The following is an 18,072-nucleotide window of genomic DNA, read 5'->3' as shown; positions in this document are numbered from 1 at the left end:
GCCTATCAAATAAGAGGGAAAAATGGTCTTGGTCTCGGTCTCGGTCTGCTAGGTCTTGGTCTTGGTCTTGGTCTCGGCCCCCTAGGCTCGCAGCGGTCTTGGTCTCGGTCTCGGTCTCGACCTGCTAGGTCTTGGTCTTGGTCTCGGCCCCCTAGGCTCGCAGCGGTCTTGGTCTCGGTATCGGTCTCGACCTGCTAGGTCTTGGTCTTGGTCTCGGCCCCCTAGGCTCGCAGCGGTCTTGGTCTCGGTATCGGTCTCGACCTGCTAGGTCTTGGTCTTGTCTTGGTCTCGCTTTAGGTGGTCTCGACTACAACACTACTACAAGCTCATAGCGCGGCACCGAGTGCCGCGCTATGAGCTTGTAGATCTGCTATTTTTCAATAGCTAAAGTATAACATAATGCTTAGTATATAATAATAATGCTTAACACCAAAAGGGGTTCCCGCCCCCAGAATGGGCTAAAATGGCGTCCTCTGGCTCTGAGGCCTCCGTGTCCTGAGTGCCATTTCAGGGAAGGCACGAGGCATGAGGTGAGAGACTATGTTAGGGGCTCAACAAAATAAATCCCCACCACCTTGCGGTTTGCGATATTAGCGCTTGTGACGAAAGAATAATAACTGGCGCCCGCCCCGGAAATGACCGATTATTGCTGCCAGTTCCTGTGCATTCAGTTGGCACTGGCGCACAGCGCCGGACTCAATGGTGGCAGGGAACGGTTAACCCATTTGGACCTGAGGACGATTCTACAAATGTCTTCTAAATCCTGACAGTTTTCCGAAAAACCCATGTTTCTGTGTCAGTCGTTCTCAAACATTTTCATGTCAAGGACCCCCAAAAATATATGTAATTGGCCGCCGACCGCCATCTGAAAATGTGTTGTTCCAGTGACGCCCAGAATCAAATATTTGAGTTAAAAACGCTCGCAGACCTACTCGCAGACCTACAAGCTCGTAGCGTGGCACAGAGTGCCACGCTACGAGCTTGTAGATCTGCTATTTTTCAATAGCTAAAGTATAACATAATGCTAAAAACACCAAAAGGGGTTCCCGCCCAGAATGGGTTAAGACTGTACCTGAAGCCAAACTTGTCCATGGACACAGACAGGTGTCGGGGGCTGGCTCGTTAAGGCTCGTTAACACTCACCTGAAGCCGAACTTGTCCATGGACACAGACAGGTGTCTGGGCTGGCTGAAACATGCGTAGACGTTCCGGTCGTCCATGGGGATGAGGTCGACGTCGCTGAACACGAAACAGTCGTAGTCGTAGTCCTTCAGAGCCTCCTGGTAGCCAACGTTCAGGAGCTTCGCCCGGTTGAAGATCTCATCTCCATCCTAAAAACACACATCCACAGTTAGTCCTTCAGAGCCTCCTGGTAGCCAACGTTCAGGAGCTTCGCTCTGTTGAAGACTCATCTCTATCCTGTGTGCGCAGGCACGCACGCACGCGCACACGCACGCACGCAGTTAGGCAGGAAGACAGATGGACAGATGAGTTGGTAATGACTAACGAGCAGTTATTGTTCATCTATGACGCACTGTTGATTTTGTGTGGTTTTCATTGAAAAAAATCACACCCGTGTGAACTGAGTGGTGCAACTCCCCTCTCCCCCTGCCCCCCCCCCCCCCCCCCCCCACCACCCCTCTCTCTCTCTCTCATTATAGGCAACAGTGCAGCACTATCTCTCTCTCTCTCTCTCTGTTTCTGGCACAACAGTGCCACTTTTGCCCCTACTGCTACTCATAGTCACACAACACACATAGGTTAACACGGACATTGCTGTTCCTTGGAGTGGTTGCACCACTCAAAAAGAAAATCCCAATAAAAGAGAAACACCTGGTCTCGGCTGGCCAGAGTCCATGCATGACGTGGGCACAGTTACAGTCACGTCCAGCGCGCGCGCACGCACGCACACGCACACGCACACACACACACACACACACACACACACACACACACACACACACACACACACACACACACACACACACACCCCTTATCAGATGGAAGGTGGCCCGTACACTATGAATCCATTTAACTGGCAGAGGAGTGTGTAAACAGTGCTGGAAAGTAACCAATTGCATTTACTTAAGTACTGTACTTGAGTACAAGGGTTATGATGTCACTAACGTGGTGTGTTTCGATTGGGCCTTTTAACTCAAAGGTTTCAGCTTTCAGGAATAAACCAAAAATACACTATTTGATACATTATTTGAATATTCTAACCACACCTGGGGGTCTAATTAGAGTAATGTTAACTCCATAGACACATACAAAACACCTGGGGGTCTATTAGGGTAATGTTAACTCCATAGACACATACAAAACACCTGGAGGTCTATTAGAGTAATGTTAACTCCATAGACACATACAAAACACCTGGGGGTCTATTAGAGTAATGTTAACTCCATAGACACAGACAAAACACCTGGGGGTCTATTAGAGTAATGTTAACTCCATAGACACAGACAAAACACCTGGGGGTCTATTAGAGTAATGTTAACTCCATAGACAGACAAAACACCTGGGGGTCTATTAGAGTCATGTTAACTCCATAGACACATACAAAACACCTGGGGGTCTATTAGAGTCATGTTAACTCCATAGACACATACAAAACACCTGGGGGTCTATTAGAGTAATGTTAACTCCATAGACACAGACAAAACACCTGGGGGTCTATTAGAGTAATGTTAACTCCATAGACACAGACAAAACACCTGGGGGTCTATTAGAGTAATGTTAACTCCATAGACACAGACAAAACACCTGGAGGTCTATTAGAGTAATGTTAACTCCATAGACACATACAAAACACCTGGGGGTCTATTAGAGTAATGTTAACTCCATAGACACAGACAAAACACCTGGGGGTCTATTAGAGTAATGTTAACTCCATAGACACATACAAAACACCTGGGGGTCTATTAGAGTCATGTTAACTCCATAGACACAGACAAAACACCTGGGGGTCTATTAGAGTAATGTTAACTCCATAGACACAGACAAAACACCTGGGGGTCTATTAGAGTAATGTTAACTCCATAGACACATACAAAACACCTGGAGGTCTATTAGAGTAATGTTAACTCCATAGACACAGACAAAACACCTGGAGGTCTATTAGAGTAATGTTAACTCCATCCATAGACAAACAAAACACCTGGGGGTCTATTAGACTCGGCAATGTAGACAGTACACATACAAAACAGAAAAGGTACAACACTCATGGCATCTCCATCTTATGTGAGTATTTTTCCACCACTGGTGTGGTGTGTAACAACACACACACACACGCCCTAGCAAACACAGTGCTAACGTCAACATACCAATCAATGAAAAGGTCGGACTTTGCCCAGAGCTTAACAAAAATGTTTACGCTCTCACGATGAATTCTAATAAATACAGTTTGACATTAATGTCTTAATGAGAGGTTTAGTAAAGAGCAGGAGCGACCACGCCTTCCTCAGCTTTCAGGAGCAACGTGCCTGAGGAGTGCGGAGCGGGCATGTCAAGTCACTGTCTTGTTTTCCAAACTTTTGCAGAATATTTAACGCAAATTCCAATCATGCAGCGCAAAAATGAGTCTCTTACTCCTACTGTATGTGCAACAATGCCCAAAGACAGGCAGTGTAGCAACACTATAGCAATATAGAATATAGCTATGTGGTGCTACCTATCCTAGAGCATAGGATCATGCTGCAGCACGTTGTGAGCTTGTAGATCTGTTATTTCTGTCACGTACTGGTACACGTTAGGCTGCAATCACGCTGCCCGTTTGGCGAATAATGAAAATAATGAAAAGAATACCTGGCTGCCACTCAGCCAGGTATTAATTCATTCATTCTTTGGGCCCTGCCGAGGTCTTTTCAGATCGTTGTTACAACATGAAACCTCTGCCACTCTGGTGAGATGTACGACACATTATTTTAAATTAAAACTCTAATTCATCGCTCTCATTTCTTGAGCATGGAGAGAAGAAAAAACATGAATTATAGAGAACAGGACCGGATACGGTAACAGAGGAGACAGTAACAGAAGAGACAGATAACAGAGGAGACAGTAACAGTCTCCAGGGGAGACAGTAACAGAGGAGACAGTAACAGAGGAGACAGTAACAGAGACCGTAACAGAGGAGACAGTAACAGAGGAGACAGTAACAGAGACAGTAACAGAGGAGACAGTAACAGAGGAGACAGTAACAGAGGAGACAGTAACAGAGACAGTAACATAGACAGTAACATAGACAGTAACATAGACAGTAACATAGACAGTAACAGAGGAGACAGTAACAGAGGAGACAGTAACATAGACAGTAACATAGACAGTAACAGAGGAGACAGTAACAGAGGAGACAGTAACAGAGACAGTAACAGAGACAGTAACAGAGGAGACAGTAACAGAGAAAGTAACAGAGGAGACAGTAACAGAGGAGACAGTAACAGAGACAGTAACAGAGGAGACAGTAACAGAGGAGACAGTAACAGAGACAGTAACAGAGACAGTAACAGAGACAGTAACAGAGGAGACAGTAACAGAGACAGTAACAGAGGAGACAGTAACAGAGACAGTAACAGAGACAGTAACAGAGACAGTAACAGAGACAGTAACAGAGACAGTAACAGAGACAGTAACAGAGGAGACAGTAACAGAGGAGACAGTAACAGAGGAGACAGTAACAGAGGAGACAGTAACAGAGACAGTAACAGAGGAGACAGTAACAGAGGAGACAGTAACAGAGACAGTAACAGAGACAGTAACAGAGGAGACAGTAACAGAGGAGACAGTAACAGAGGAGACAGTAACAGAGACAGTAACAGAGGAGACAGTAACAGAGGAGACAGTAACAGAGACAGTAACAGATACAGTAACAGAGACAGTAACAGAGACAGTAACAGAGGAGACAGTAACAGAGGAGACAGTAACAGAGGAGACAGTAACAGAGACAGTAACAGAGACAGTAACAGAGGAGACAGTAACAGAGGAGACAGTAACAGAGGAGCCAGTAACAGAGACAGTAACAGAGACAGTAACAGAGGAGACAGTAACAGAGGAGACAGTAACAGAGGAGACAGTAAAAGAGGAGACAGTAAAAGAGGAGACAGTAACAGAGGAGACAGTAACAGAGACAGTAACAGAGGAGACAGTAACAGAGGAGACAGTAACAGAGGAGACAGTAACAGAGGAGACAGTAACAGAGGAGACAGTAACAGAGACAGTAACAGAGGAGACAGTAACAGAGGAGACAGTAACAGAGACAGTAACAGAGACAGTAACAGAGACAGTAACAGAGAAGACAGTAACAGAGGAGACAGTAACAGAGGAGACAGTAAAAGAGGAGACAGTAACAGAGGAGACAGTAACAGAGACAGTAACAGAGGAGACAGTAACAGAGGAGACAGTAACAGAGGAGACAGTAACAGAGACAGTAACAGAGACAGTAACAGAGACAGTAACAGAGACAGTAACAGAGACAGTAACCGAGACAGTAACAGAGACAGTAACAGAGACAGTAACAGAGGAGACAGTAACAGAGGAGACAGTAACATAGACAGTAACAGAGGAGACAGTAACAGAGACAGTAACAGAGGAGACAGTAACAGAGGAGACAGTAACAGAGACAGTAACAGAGACAGTAACAGAGACAGTAACAGAGACAGTAACAGAGGAGACAGTAACAGAGGAGACAGTAACAGAGACAGTAACAGAGACAGTAACAGAGACAGTAACAGAGACAGTAACAGAGACAGTAACAGAGGAGACAGTAACAGAGGAGACAGTAACAGAGGAGACAGTAACAGAGGAGACAGTAACAGAGGAGACAGTAACAGAGGAGACAGTGACAGAGACAGTAACAGAGACGGTAACAGAGGAGACAGTAACAGAGGAGACAGTGACAGAGACAGTAACAGAGACAGTAACAGAGGAGACAGTAACAGAGGAGACAGTAACAGAGGAGACAGTAACAGAGACAGTAACAGAGACAGTAACAGAGACAGTAACAGAGACAGTAACAGAGGAGACAGTAACAGAGACAGTAACAGAGGAGACAGTAACAGAGACAGTAACAGAGACAGTAACAGAGACAGTAACAGAGACAGTAAGAGAGACAGTAACAGAGACAGTAACAGAGGAGACAGTAACAGAGACAGTAACAGAGACAGTAACAGAGGAGACAGTAACAGAGGAGACAGTAACATAGACAGTAACAGAGGAGACAGTAACAGAGGAGACAGTAACAGAGACAGTAACAGAGACAGTAACAGAGGAGACAGTAACAGAGGAGACAGTAACAGAGGAGACAGTAACAGAGGAGACAGTAACAGAGACAGTAAAAGGGGAGACAGTAACAGAGACCGTAACAGAGGAGACAGTAACAGAGGAGACAGTAACATAGACAGTAACATAGACAGTAACATAGACAGTAACAGATGAGACAGTGACAGAGGAGACAGTAACAGAGGAGACAGTAACATAGACAGTAACATAGACAGTAACATAGACAGTAACAGAGGAGACAGTAACAGAGGAGACAGTAACAGAGGAGACAGTAACAGAGGAGACAGTAACATAGACAGTAACAGAGGAGACAGTAACAGAGGAGACAGTAACAGAGACAGTAACAGAGACAGTAACAGAGGAGACAGTAACAGAGGAGACAGTAACAGAGACAGTAACAGAGCAAGTAACAGAGGAGACAGTAACAGAGGAGACAGTAACAGAGACAGTAACAGAGGAGACAGTAACAGAGACAGTAACAGAGACAGTAACAGAGACAGTAACAGAGGAGACAGTAACAGAGGAGACAGTAACAGAGACAGTAACAGAGACAGTAACAGAGACAGTAACAGAGACAGTAACAGAGGAGACAGTAACAGAGACAGTAACAGAGACAGTAACAGAGACAGTAACAGAGACAGTAACAGAGGAGACAGTAACAGAGGAGACAGTAACAGAGGAGACAGTAACAGAGGAGGCAGTAACAGAGACAGTAACAGAGGAGACAGTAACAGAGGAGAAAGTAACAGAGACAGTAACAGAGACAGTAACAGAGGAGACAGTAACAGAGGAGACAGTAACAGAGGAGACAGTAACAGAGGAGACAGTAACAGAGGAGACAGTAACAGAGACAGTAACAGAGACAGTAACAGAGACAGTAACAGAGGAGACAGTAACAGAGGAGACAGTAACAGAGGAGACAGTAACAGAGACAGTAACAGAGGAGACAGTAACAGAGGAGACAGTAACAGAGGAGCCAGTAACAGAGACAGTAACAGAGACAGTAACAGAGACAGTAACAGAGACAGTAACAGAGAAGACAGTAACAGAGGAGACAGTAACAGAGGAGACAGTAAAATAGGAGACAGTAACAGAGGAGACAGTAACAGAGACAGTAACAGAGGAGACAGTAACAGAGGAGACAGTAACAGAGGAGACAGTAACAGAGACAGTAACAGAGGAGACAGTAACAGAGGAGACAGTAACAGAGACAGTAACAGAGACAGTAACAGAGACAGTAACAGAGAAGACAGTAACAGAGAAGACAGTAACAGAGGAGACAGTAACAGAGGAGACAGTAACAGAGGAGACAGTAAAAGAGGAGACAGTAACAGAGGAGACAGTAACAGAGACAGTAACAGAGGAGACAGTAACAGAGGAGACAGTAACAGAGGAGACAGTAACAGAGGAGACAGTAACAGAGACAGTAACAGAGGAGACAGTAACAGAGACAGTAACAGAGACAGTAACAGAGACAGTAACAGAGACAGTAACAGAGGAGACAGTAACAGAGGAGACAGTAACAGAGGAGACAGTAACAGAGACAGTAACAGAGGAGACAGTAACAGAGGAGACAGTAACAGAGGAGACAGTAACAGAGACAGTAACAGAGACAGTAACAGAGACAGTAACAGAGGAGACAGTAACAGAGACAGTAACAGAGGAGACAGTAACAGAGACAGTAACAGAGACAGTAACAGAGACAGTAACAGAGACAGTAACAGAGACAGTAACAGAGACAGTAACAGAGGAGACAGTAACAGAGGAGACAGTAACAGAGACAGTAACAGAGGAGACAGTAACAGAGGAGACAGTAACATAGACAGTAACAGAGGAGACAGTAACAGAGGAGACAGTAACAGAGGAGACAGTAACAGAGGAGACAGTAACAGAGACAGTAACAGAGACAGTAACAGAGACAGTAACAGAGACAGTAACAGAGGAGACAGTAACAGAGACAGTAACAGAGGAGACAGTAACAGAGACAGTAACAGAGACAGTAACAGAGACAGTAACAGAGACAGTAACAGAGACAGTAAGAGAGACAGTAACAGAGACAGTAACAGAGGAGACAGTAACAGAGACAGTAACAGAGACAGTAACAGAGGAGACAGTAACAGAGGAGACAGTAACATAGACAGTAACAGAGACAGTAACAGAGGAGACAGTAACATAGACAGTAACAGAGGAGACAGTAACAGAGGAGACAGTAACAGAGACAGTAACAGAGACAGTAACAGAGGAGACAGTAACAGAGGAGACAGTAACAGAGGAGACAGTAACAGAGGAGACAGTAACAGAGACAGTAAAAGGGGAGACAGTAACAGAGACCGTAACAGAGGAGACAGTAACAGAGGAGACAGTAACATAGACAGTAACATAGACAGTAACAGATGAGACAGTGACAGAGGAGACAGTAACAGAGGAGACAGTAACATAGACAGTAACATAGACAGTAACATAGACAGTAACAGAGGAGACAGTAACAGAGGAGACAGTAACAGAGGAGACAGTAACATAGACAGTAACAGAGGAGACAGTAACAGAGGAGACAGTAACAGAGACAGTAACAGAGACAGTAACAGAGGAGACAGTAACAGAGGAGACAGTAACAGAGACAGTAACAGAGCAAGTAACAGAGGAGACAGTAACAGAGGAGACAGTAACAGAGACAGTAACAGAGGAGACAGTAACAGAGACAGTAACAGAGACAGTAACAGAGACAGTAACAGAGACAGTAACAGAGGAGACAGTAACAGAGACAGTAACAGAGACAGTAACAGAGACAGTAACAGAGACAGTAACAGAGACAGTAACAGAGACAGTAACAGAGGAGACAGTAACAGAGACAGTAACAGAGACAGTAACAGAGACAGTAACAGAGGAGACAGTAACAGAGGAGACAGTAACAGAGGAGACAGTAACAGAGGAGACAGTAACAGAGGAGGCAGTAACAGAGACAGTAACAGAGGAGACAGTAACAGAGGAGAAAGTAACAGAGACAGTAACAGAGACAGTAACAGAGGAGACAGTAACAGAGGAGACAGTAACAGAGGAGACAGTAACAGAGGAGACAGTAACAGAGGAGACAGTAACAGAGGAGACAGTAACAGAGACAGTAACAGAGACAGTAACAGAGACAGTAACAGAGGAGACAGTAACAGAGGAGACAGTAACAGAGGAGACAGTAACAGAGGAGACAGTAACAGAGACAGTAACAGAGGAGACAGTAACAGAGGAGACAGTAACAGAGGAGCCAGTAACAGAGACAGTAACAGAGACAGTAACAGAGACAGTAACAGAGACAGTAACAGAGAAGACAGTAACAGAGGAGACAGTAACAGAGGAGACAGTAAAATAGGAGACAGTAACAGAGGAGACAGTAACAGAGACAGTAACAGAGGAGACAGTAACAGAGGAGACAGTAACAGAGGAGACAGTAACAGAGACAGTAACAGAGGAGACAGTAACAGAGGAGACAGTAACAGAGACAGTAACAGAGACAGTAACAGAGACAGTAACAGAGAAGACAGTAACAGAGAAGACAGTAACAGAGGAGACAGTAACAGAGGAGACAGTAACAGAGGAGACAGTAACAGAGGAGACAGTAAAAGAGGAGACAGTAACAGAGGAGACAGTAACAGAGACAGTAACAGAGGAGACAGTAACAGAGGAGACAGTAACAGAGGAGACAGTAACAGAGGAGACAGTAACAGAGACAGTAACAGAGGAGACAGTAACAGAGACAGTAACAGAGACAGTAACAGAGACAGTAACAGAGACAGTAACAGAGACAGTAACAGAGACAGTAACAGAGGAGACAGTAACAGAGGAGACAGTAACAGAGGAGACAGTAACAGAGACAGTAACAGAGGAGACAGTAACAGAGGAGACAGTAACAGAGACAGTAACAGAGACAGTAACAGAGGAGACAGTAACAGAGACAGTAACAGAGACAGTAACAGAGGAGACAGTAACAGAGACAGTAACAGAGACAGTAACAGAGACAGTAACAGAGACAGTAACAGAGACAGTAACAGAGACAGTAACAGAGACAGTAACAGAGACAGTAACAGAGACAGTAACAGAGGAGACAGTAACAGAGGAGACAGTAACAGAGACAGTAACAGAGGAGACAGTAACAGAGGAGACAGTAACATAGACAGTAACAGAGGAGACAGTAACAGAGGAGACAGTAACAGAGGAGACAGTAACAGAGGAGACAGTAACAGAGGAGACAGTAACAGAGGAGACAGTAACAGAGGAGACAGTAACAGAGGAGACAGTAACAGAGGAGACAGTAACAGAGGAGACAGTAACAGAGACAGTAACAGAGGAGACAGTAACAGAGGAGACAGTAACAGAGGAGACAGTAACAGAGGAGACAGTAACAGAGGAGACAGTAACAGAGACAGTAACAGAGAAGACAGTAACAGAGGAGACAGTAACAGAGGAGACAGTAACAGAGACAGTAACAGAGGAGACAGTAACAGAGGAGACAGTAACAGAGGAGACAGTAACAGAGACAGTAACAGAGACAGTAACAGAGACAGTAACAGAGACAGTAACAGAGACAGTAACAGAGACAGTAACAGAGAGGAGACAGTAACAGAGAGGAGACAGTAACAGAGAGGAGACAGTAACAGAGGAGACAGTAACAGAGGAGACAGTAACAGAGACAGTAACAGAGACAGTAGTAACAGAGGAGACAGTAACAGAGGAGACAGTAACAGAGGAGACAGTAACAGAGACAGTAACAGAGGAGACAGTAACAGAGGAGACAGTAACAGAGGAGACAGTAACAGAGGAGACAGTAACAGAGGAGACAGTAACCGAGACAGTAACAGAGACAGTAACAGAGACAGTAACAGAGGAGACAGTAACAGAGGAGACAGTAACAGAGGAGACAGTAACAGAGACAGTAACAGAGACAGTAACAGAGACAGTAACAGAGGAGACAGTAACAGAGGAGACAGTAACAGAGGAGACAGTAACAGAGGAGACAGTAACAGAGGAGACAGTAACAGAGGAGACAGTAACAGAGGAGACAGTAACAGAGACAGTAACAGAGGAGACAGTAACAGAGGAGACAGTAACAGAGACAGTAACAGAGGAGACAGTAACAGAGGAGACAGTAACAGAGGAGACAGTAACAGAGGAGACAGTAACAGAGGAGACAGTAACAGAGGAGACAGTAACAGAGGAGACAGTAACAGAGGAGACAGTAACAGAGGAGACAGTAACAGAGACAGTAACAGAGGAGACAGTAACAGAGGAGACAGTAACAGAGGAGACAGTAACAGAGACAGTAACAGAGACAGTAACAGAGACAGTAACAGAGACAGTAACAGAGACAGTAACAGAGACAGTAACAGAGGAGACAGTAACAGAGGAGACAGTAACAGAGGAGACAGTAACAGAGACAGTAACAGAGGAGACAGTAACAGAGGAGACAGTGACAGAGACAGTAACAGAGACAGTAACAGAGACAGTAACAGAGGAGACAGTAACAGAGACAGTAACAGAGGAGACAGTAACAGAGACAGTAACAGAGACAGTAACAGAGACAGTAACAGAGACAGTAACAGAGACAGTAACAGAGACAGTAACAGAGGAGACAGTAACAGAGGAGACAGTAACAGAGACAGTAACAGAGGAGACAGTAACAGAGGAGACAGTAACATAGACAGTAACAGAGGAGACAGTAACAGAGGAGACAGTAACAGAGGAGACAGTAACAGAGGAGACAGTAACAGAGACAGTAACAGAGGAGACAGTAACAGAGGAGACAGTAACAGAGACAGTAACAGAGGAGACAGTAACAGAGGAGACAGTAACAGAGACAGTAACAGAGGAGACAGTAACAGAGGAGACAGTAACAGAGGAGACAGTAACAGAGGAGACAGTAACAGAGGAGACAGTAACAGAGACAGTAACAGAGGAGACAGTAACAGAGGAGACAGTAACAGAGGAGACAGTAACAGAGACAGTAACAGAGACAGTAACAGAGAGGAGACAGTAACAGAGAGGAGACAGTAACAGAGAGGAGACAGTAACAGAGGAGACAGTAACAGAGGAGACAGTAACAGAGACAGTAACAGAGACAGTAGTAACAGAGGAGACAGTAACAGAGGAGACAGTAACAGAGGAGACAGTAACAGAGACAGTAACAGAGGAGACAGTAACAGAGGAGACAGTAACAGAGGAGACAGTAACAGAGGAGACAGTAACAGAGGAGACAGTAACAGAGGAGACAGTAACCGAGACAGTAACAGAGACAGTAACAGAGACAGTAACAGAGGAGACAGTAACAGAGGAGACAGTAACAGAGGAGACAGTAACAGAGACAGTAACAGAGACAGTAACAGAGACAGTAACAGAGACAGTAACAGAGGAGACAGTAACAGAGGAGACAGTAACAGAGGAGACAGTAACAGAGGAGACAGTAACAGAGGAGACAGTAACAGAGACAGTAACAGAGGAGACAGTAACAGAGGAGACAGTAACAGAGGAGACAGTAACAGAGGAGACAGTAACAGAGACAGTAACAGAGGAGACAGTAACAGAGGAGACAGTAACAGAGACAGTAACAGAGGAGACAGTAACAGAGGAGACAGTAACAGAGGAGACAGTAACAGAGGAGACAGTAACAGAGGAGACAGTAACAGAGACAGTAACAGAGGAGACAGTAACAGAGGAGACAGTAACAGAGGAGACAGTAACAGAGGAGACAGTAACAGAGGAGACAGTAACAGAGGAGACAGTAACAGAGGAGACAGTAACAGAGACAGTAACAGAGACAGTAACAGAGGAGACAGTAACAGAGGAGACAGTAACAGAGGAGACAGTAACAGAGGAGACAGTAACAGAGGAGACAGTAACAGAGACAGTAACAGAGGAGACAGTAACAGAGGAGACAGTAACAGAGACAGTAACAGAGACAGTAACAGAGGAGACAGTAACAGAGGAGACAGTAACAGAGGAGACAGTAACAGAGGAGACAGTAACAGAGGAGACAGTAACAGAGACAGTAACAGAGGAGACAGTAACAGAGACAGTAACAGAGACAGTAACAGAGACAGTAACAGAGACAGTAACAGAGACAGTAACAGAGGAGACAGTAACAGAGGAGACAGTAACAGAGACAGTAACAGAGACAGTAACAGAGGAGACAGTAACAGAGGAGACAGTAACAGAGAAACACCTACAAAGTGTATATCCTGGCTGTTCTGCTATGGTGGAGAAGTGTGTTTACAATTTAATTTATTATGAGTTGCCTCCAATGCTGACCAATTTTATTTTATTTTATCTTTTATTTATTTTACCTGTATAATTTCAAAATCATTTGCAGTAGTTGGCTTTGTTAGGAGGAGGATACTTTGATAAAGTAAACATTTATTTATTGGTTCCTTATTGGTTGTAGGCTAATTCATGCCTTCACAATCAAATAAAAGCCCCTTGGTTGGTTGGTTGGTTGGTCCAGTTGTATTGGTTGGTTGGTTGGATGGTTGGTCCAGTTGTATTGGTTGGTTGGTTGGTCCAGTTGTATTGGTTGGTTGGTGAATTGTCCAGTTGTATTGGTTGGTTGGTGTATTTTAGCCCAGTTGTTTTGTTGGTGTATTGTCCAGTTGTATTGGTTGGTTGGTGTATTGTGTATTGGTTGGTTGGTTGGTCTATTGTCCCGTTTGTCCAATAATAGTTAATTTAAATGCATTTCTGTTAAGTTTCTTTTATTTGCATAGTAGTTCTATTATAGTTATTATCATCATAGTCCTATTATGTGCTACTGAATCAACCAGATGGCAAAGCATAGATATGCTATGTGAGGGGCAGAATAGAAATGTCTAATTGAGGAATAGAAATGTTATTATTTTTGTTTTCGTATACACATTATTCACGCGCACAACACAACCTAGCCCGTCTCCGGACCCCCCGGGTTGAGCTCCTTTGGACCCCTATGGGTTAGGGGTCCAAAGGAGCTCAACCCGGGGGGTCCGGAGACGGGCTAGACACAACCCCGCATGTGTCCCACATTGTCCCACACAAACACACTCTTTGTCCCACATCTGGTTAGTTGGGATCTGGTCACCCTAGAAGCAGTGTGTTAGAAAGATAATAGACAGGAAGACAGAGAGCATAGCAAGAAAGAAAGAAAGAAAGAAAGAAAGAAAGAAAGAAAGCTCATATTACCAGTAGGACCGCATCCTCTCAGGCAGCCAGCGTACGGGTCGCCGCTATTGGTCAAGAACAAGCAAAGAGGGCGGGCCTCACCCACCTCCTCCGAGCCCATTGGTCAGAGAGGCCTGACGGACATGCGGTTTGCACGGCGAGGGAAGCAGGAAGTGAAAGGAGAGCGGGAAGAGGAAATGGACAGACAAGAAAACAGGAAGTGAGCTCGAGCTGGAAAAGTGATCCAAAACACTTCATGCAGTCAGTGTTGATTATGTCGACTAAAAGTATGACTAAAACGAACACAAAACATATTGACGGTTTCATCAAAAGACAAGTCATTCTGTTTGGTTGCGCACAGGTGTCGTGCTCTGAAAATAGCCGATCTACAATCTGCGACGCACTGTGAGCTTGTAGATCGGCTATTTTCACCACGCAGCCAGGTGTAAAATCAGCCATTAGGACGCCATCAAGGCACAGCCAAAATGCATTATAGTTATAGACGACTACATCAACTCATTATAGTTATAGACGACTACATCAACTCATTATAGTTATAGACGACTACATCAACTCATGTTGGTCAGCCAGCCAGCCAGCCAGCCAGTTCATGTTGGCCAGCCAGCCAGTTCATGTTGGTCAGCCAGCCAGTCAGCCAGCCAGTTCATGTTGGCCAGCCAGCCAGCCAGTCAGCCAGCCAGTTCATGTTGGTCAGCCAGCCAGCCAGCCAGCCAGTTCATGTTGGCCAGCCAGCCAGTTCATGTTGGTCAGCCAGCCAGTCAGCCAGCCAGTTCATGTTGGCCAGCCAGCCAGCCAGTCAGCCAGCCAGTTCATGTTGGTCAGCCAGCCAGTCAGCCAGCCAGTTCATGTTGGTCAGCCAGCCAGTCAGCCAGCCAGTTCATGTTGGCCAGCCAGCCAGCCAGCCAGACAGTTCATGTTGGTCAGCCAGCCAGTCAGCCAGCCAGTTCATGTTGGCCAGCCAGCCAGCCAGCCAGCCAGTTCATGTTGGCCAGCCAGCCAGTTCATGTTGGTCAGCCAGCCAGTCAGCCAGCCAGTTCATGTTGGCCAGCCAGCCAGCCAGTCAGCCAGCCAGTTCATGTTGGTCAGCCAGCCAGTCAGCCAGCCAGTTCATGTTGGTCAGCCAGCCAGTCAGCCAGCCAGTTCATGTTGGCCAGCCAGCCAGCCAGCCAGACAGTTCATGTTGGTCAGCCAGCCAGTCAGCCAGCCAGTTCATGTTGGTCAGCCAGCCAGCCAGCCAGCCAGCCAGCCAGTTCATGTTGGTCAGCCAGCCAGCCAGCCAGCCAGTTCATGTTGGCCAGCCAGCCAGCCAGCCAGTTCATGTTGGCCAGCCAGCCAGCCAGCCAGTTCATGTTGGCCAGCCAGCCAGCCAGCCAGTTCATGTTGGTCAGCCAGCCAGCCAGCCAGCCAGTTCATGTTGGCCAGCCAGCCAGCCAGCCAGCCAGTTCATGTTGGCCGGCCGGCCAGCCAGCCAGTTCATGTTGGCCAGCCAGCCAGCCAGCCAGCCAGTTCATGTTTGCCGGCGGGCCAGCCGGCCAGTTCATGTTGGCCGGCCGGCCAGCCGGCCAGTTCATGTTGGCCGGCCGGCCAGTTCATGTTGGCCAGCCAGCCAGCCAGTTCATGTTGGCCAGCCAGCCAGCCAGCCAGTTCATGTCGGACGGACGGACGGACGGACGATACAGACAGACAGACAGACAGACAGACAGACAGACAGACAGACAGACAGACAGACAGACAGACAGACAGACAGACAGACAGACAGACAGACAGACAGACAGACAGACAGACAGACAGACCTGGTTAGCAATTGCTACTATAGCGATAAAATATTTTATACAACCCCCTTTCAAACATCACATTGGTTTCCTTTTACCCCTTTTTCTCCCCAATTTAGCAGACAGCCTCCAACACCCCCCAACCTCCCCCCCCAAAAAAACACGGGCCGATTGTGTTCGTACGTAGACGCTCGACAAAGCCGGATGCACCGCAGCGGATTCAAACGGGGTGGTGGATTTGTAATGATGTGTTTTATTAGTATTATTACACCAGCTTATCTGATAACCTTGTGTACATACAAAAAACACAGGAGGGATCAGTGATTGTTTGCACCCGAAACACACTGACGTCTGTTTGAGTTTCCAGGAGTGTTTCAAAGTAAAGTTAAACCATTCACTCTCGCATGTGAACAGCAACGGTTGGGTTACTTTGGTCACGTGGGTTCGTTCTATCTGGCTCCCAAACTATGGAATGAACTCCCCATTGCAGTCAGAACTGAACTGCAAACTCACTCCCAATCTTCCGCCGTAGTCTGAAAACCCACTTCTTCAGACTCCACCTAGGACCTAGGCCCGTAGGACTAGGCTCGACGACCTTGCAGGCGTATACAAAGGCTAACATATCGTTGCTGTCGGGAGGAAACCTCATAACTCCATTTTTGAGGTTTTTGATTTTTCTTTTGGCATAAATCAGTGCTATTGAACACCCTTTATGTCTGTGTGTTGTTTCATAAATCAGTGCTATTGAACACCCTTTATGTCTGTGTGTTGTTTCATAAATCAGTGCTATTGAACACCCTTTACGTCTGTGTGTTGTTTAAAAAATATTGAACCAATGGAAAGTAGCAAAAAGTGCTTTGGACAAAACCTCTTAACTCAATCAGCATCTGTATCTCGAGTATCTGCCGCGCTACGAGCTTGTATGTCTGCTATTTTTTAAAAATCTTTAAAATGTGGCTAAAATCTTTGAATGTATATTCTTTCAGGGTGAACGTTTTTAACGCAAATCTTTGCTTCTGGGGACAACATATTTTCAAATGGGGGTCGGCGGCCAATTACATATATTTTTTGGGGTCCTTGACATGAAATATTGAGCACCACTGTTTTTCAGAAAATTGTTATCATTTAGAAGACTTTTTTTTTTTTTTTCTCTACGTCAGGCCTAAATGGGTTAAGAGATCTGCTAAATGCTAAAGATGTGTCACACGTCATTGATTTACTGACTCGCTACGTGCCTGACGGGCTTTCTGTGAGAAGTGTGGACAGACACACAGCTACACGGATGGGCAGTTCAGCTAGCCAGAGGAGATAATACAATTACCCCAAACATGTGAAATATCCCTTTAAATCCAACAGCTGCAGGCTAATCCATGGAATTTAAAAACAATCCCCCCACACACACACGCACACACACACAAACATTCCACACACACACACACACACACACACACACACACACACACACACACACACACACACACACACACACACACACACACACACACACACACACACACACACACACACACACACACACACACACACACACACACACACACACACACACACACACACGTGTGCACGGTTGACACACAGAGCAGACAAAGCTGCCGGTGGTCGGTCAGTCAGGGTGACTCGACCAGCGGTAGAGATAAACTCTAATAAAATTCCTTCAAAATCAGTGGTTCTCAAACTGTTGGTGTCAACGACCCCCAGAATGACATACCGTATGGCCCCGGACCCCCAGAATGATATACCGTATGGCCCCGGACCCCCAGAATGACATACCGTATGGCCCCGGACCCCCAGAATGATATACCGTATGGCCCCGGAC

At 45.8% G+C, this 18,072-nt stretch overlaps 1 protein-coding gene across 2 annotated transcripts in view; it reads right to left on the bottom strand.

The window, feature by feature from the left end:
• The window catches only part of b4galt1l (DP-Gal:betaGlcNAc beta 1,4- galactosyltransferase, polypeptide 1, like), a 62,782-nt gene that overhangs the window by 19,251 nt on the left and 25,459 nt on the right, over positions 1 to 18,072 (bottom strand). For both annotated transcript variants that reach the window (XR_013792408.1, XM_079529825.1), the window contains exon 3: positions 1,144 to 1,331. Coding sequence is in view for 1 of the 2 variants with exons in the window: in XM_079529825.1 (XP_079385951.1) it covers positions 1,144 to 1,331 (188 nt within the window). In the remaining variant the exon portion in view is untranslated. The remainder of the gene's footprint in view (positions 1 to 1,143; positions 1,332 to 18,072) is intronic.

This window comes from Electrona antarctica (assembly GCF_951216825.1).
Source record: "Electrona antarctica genome assembly, chromosome: 19".
NCBI lineage: Eukaryota > Metazoa > Chordata > Actinopteri > Myctophiformes > Myctophidae > Electrona > Electrona antarctica.
Note: the sequence above shows the minus strand (reverse complement) of the source record. Positions and strands in the feature narration are given on the sequence as shown.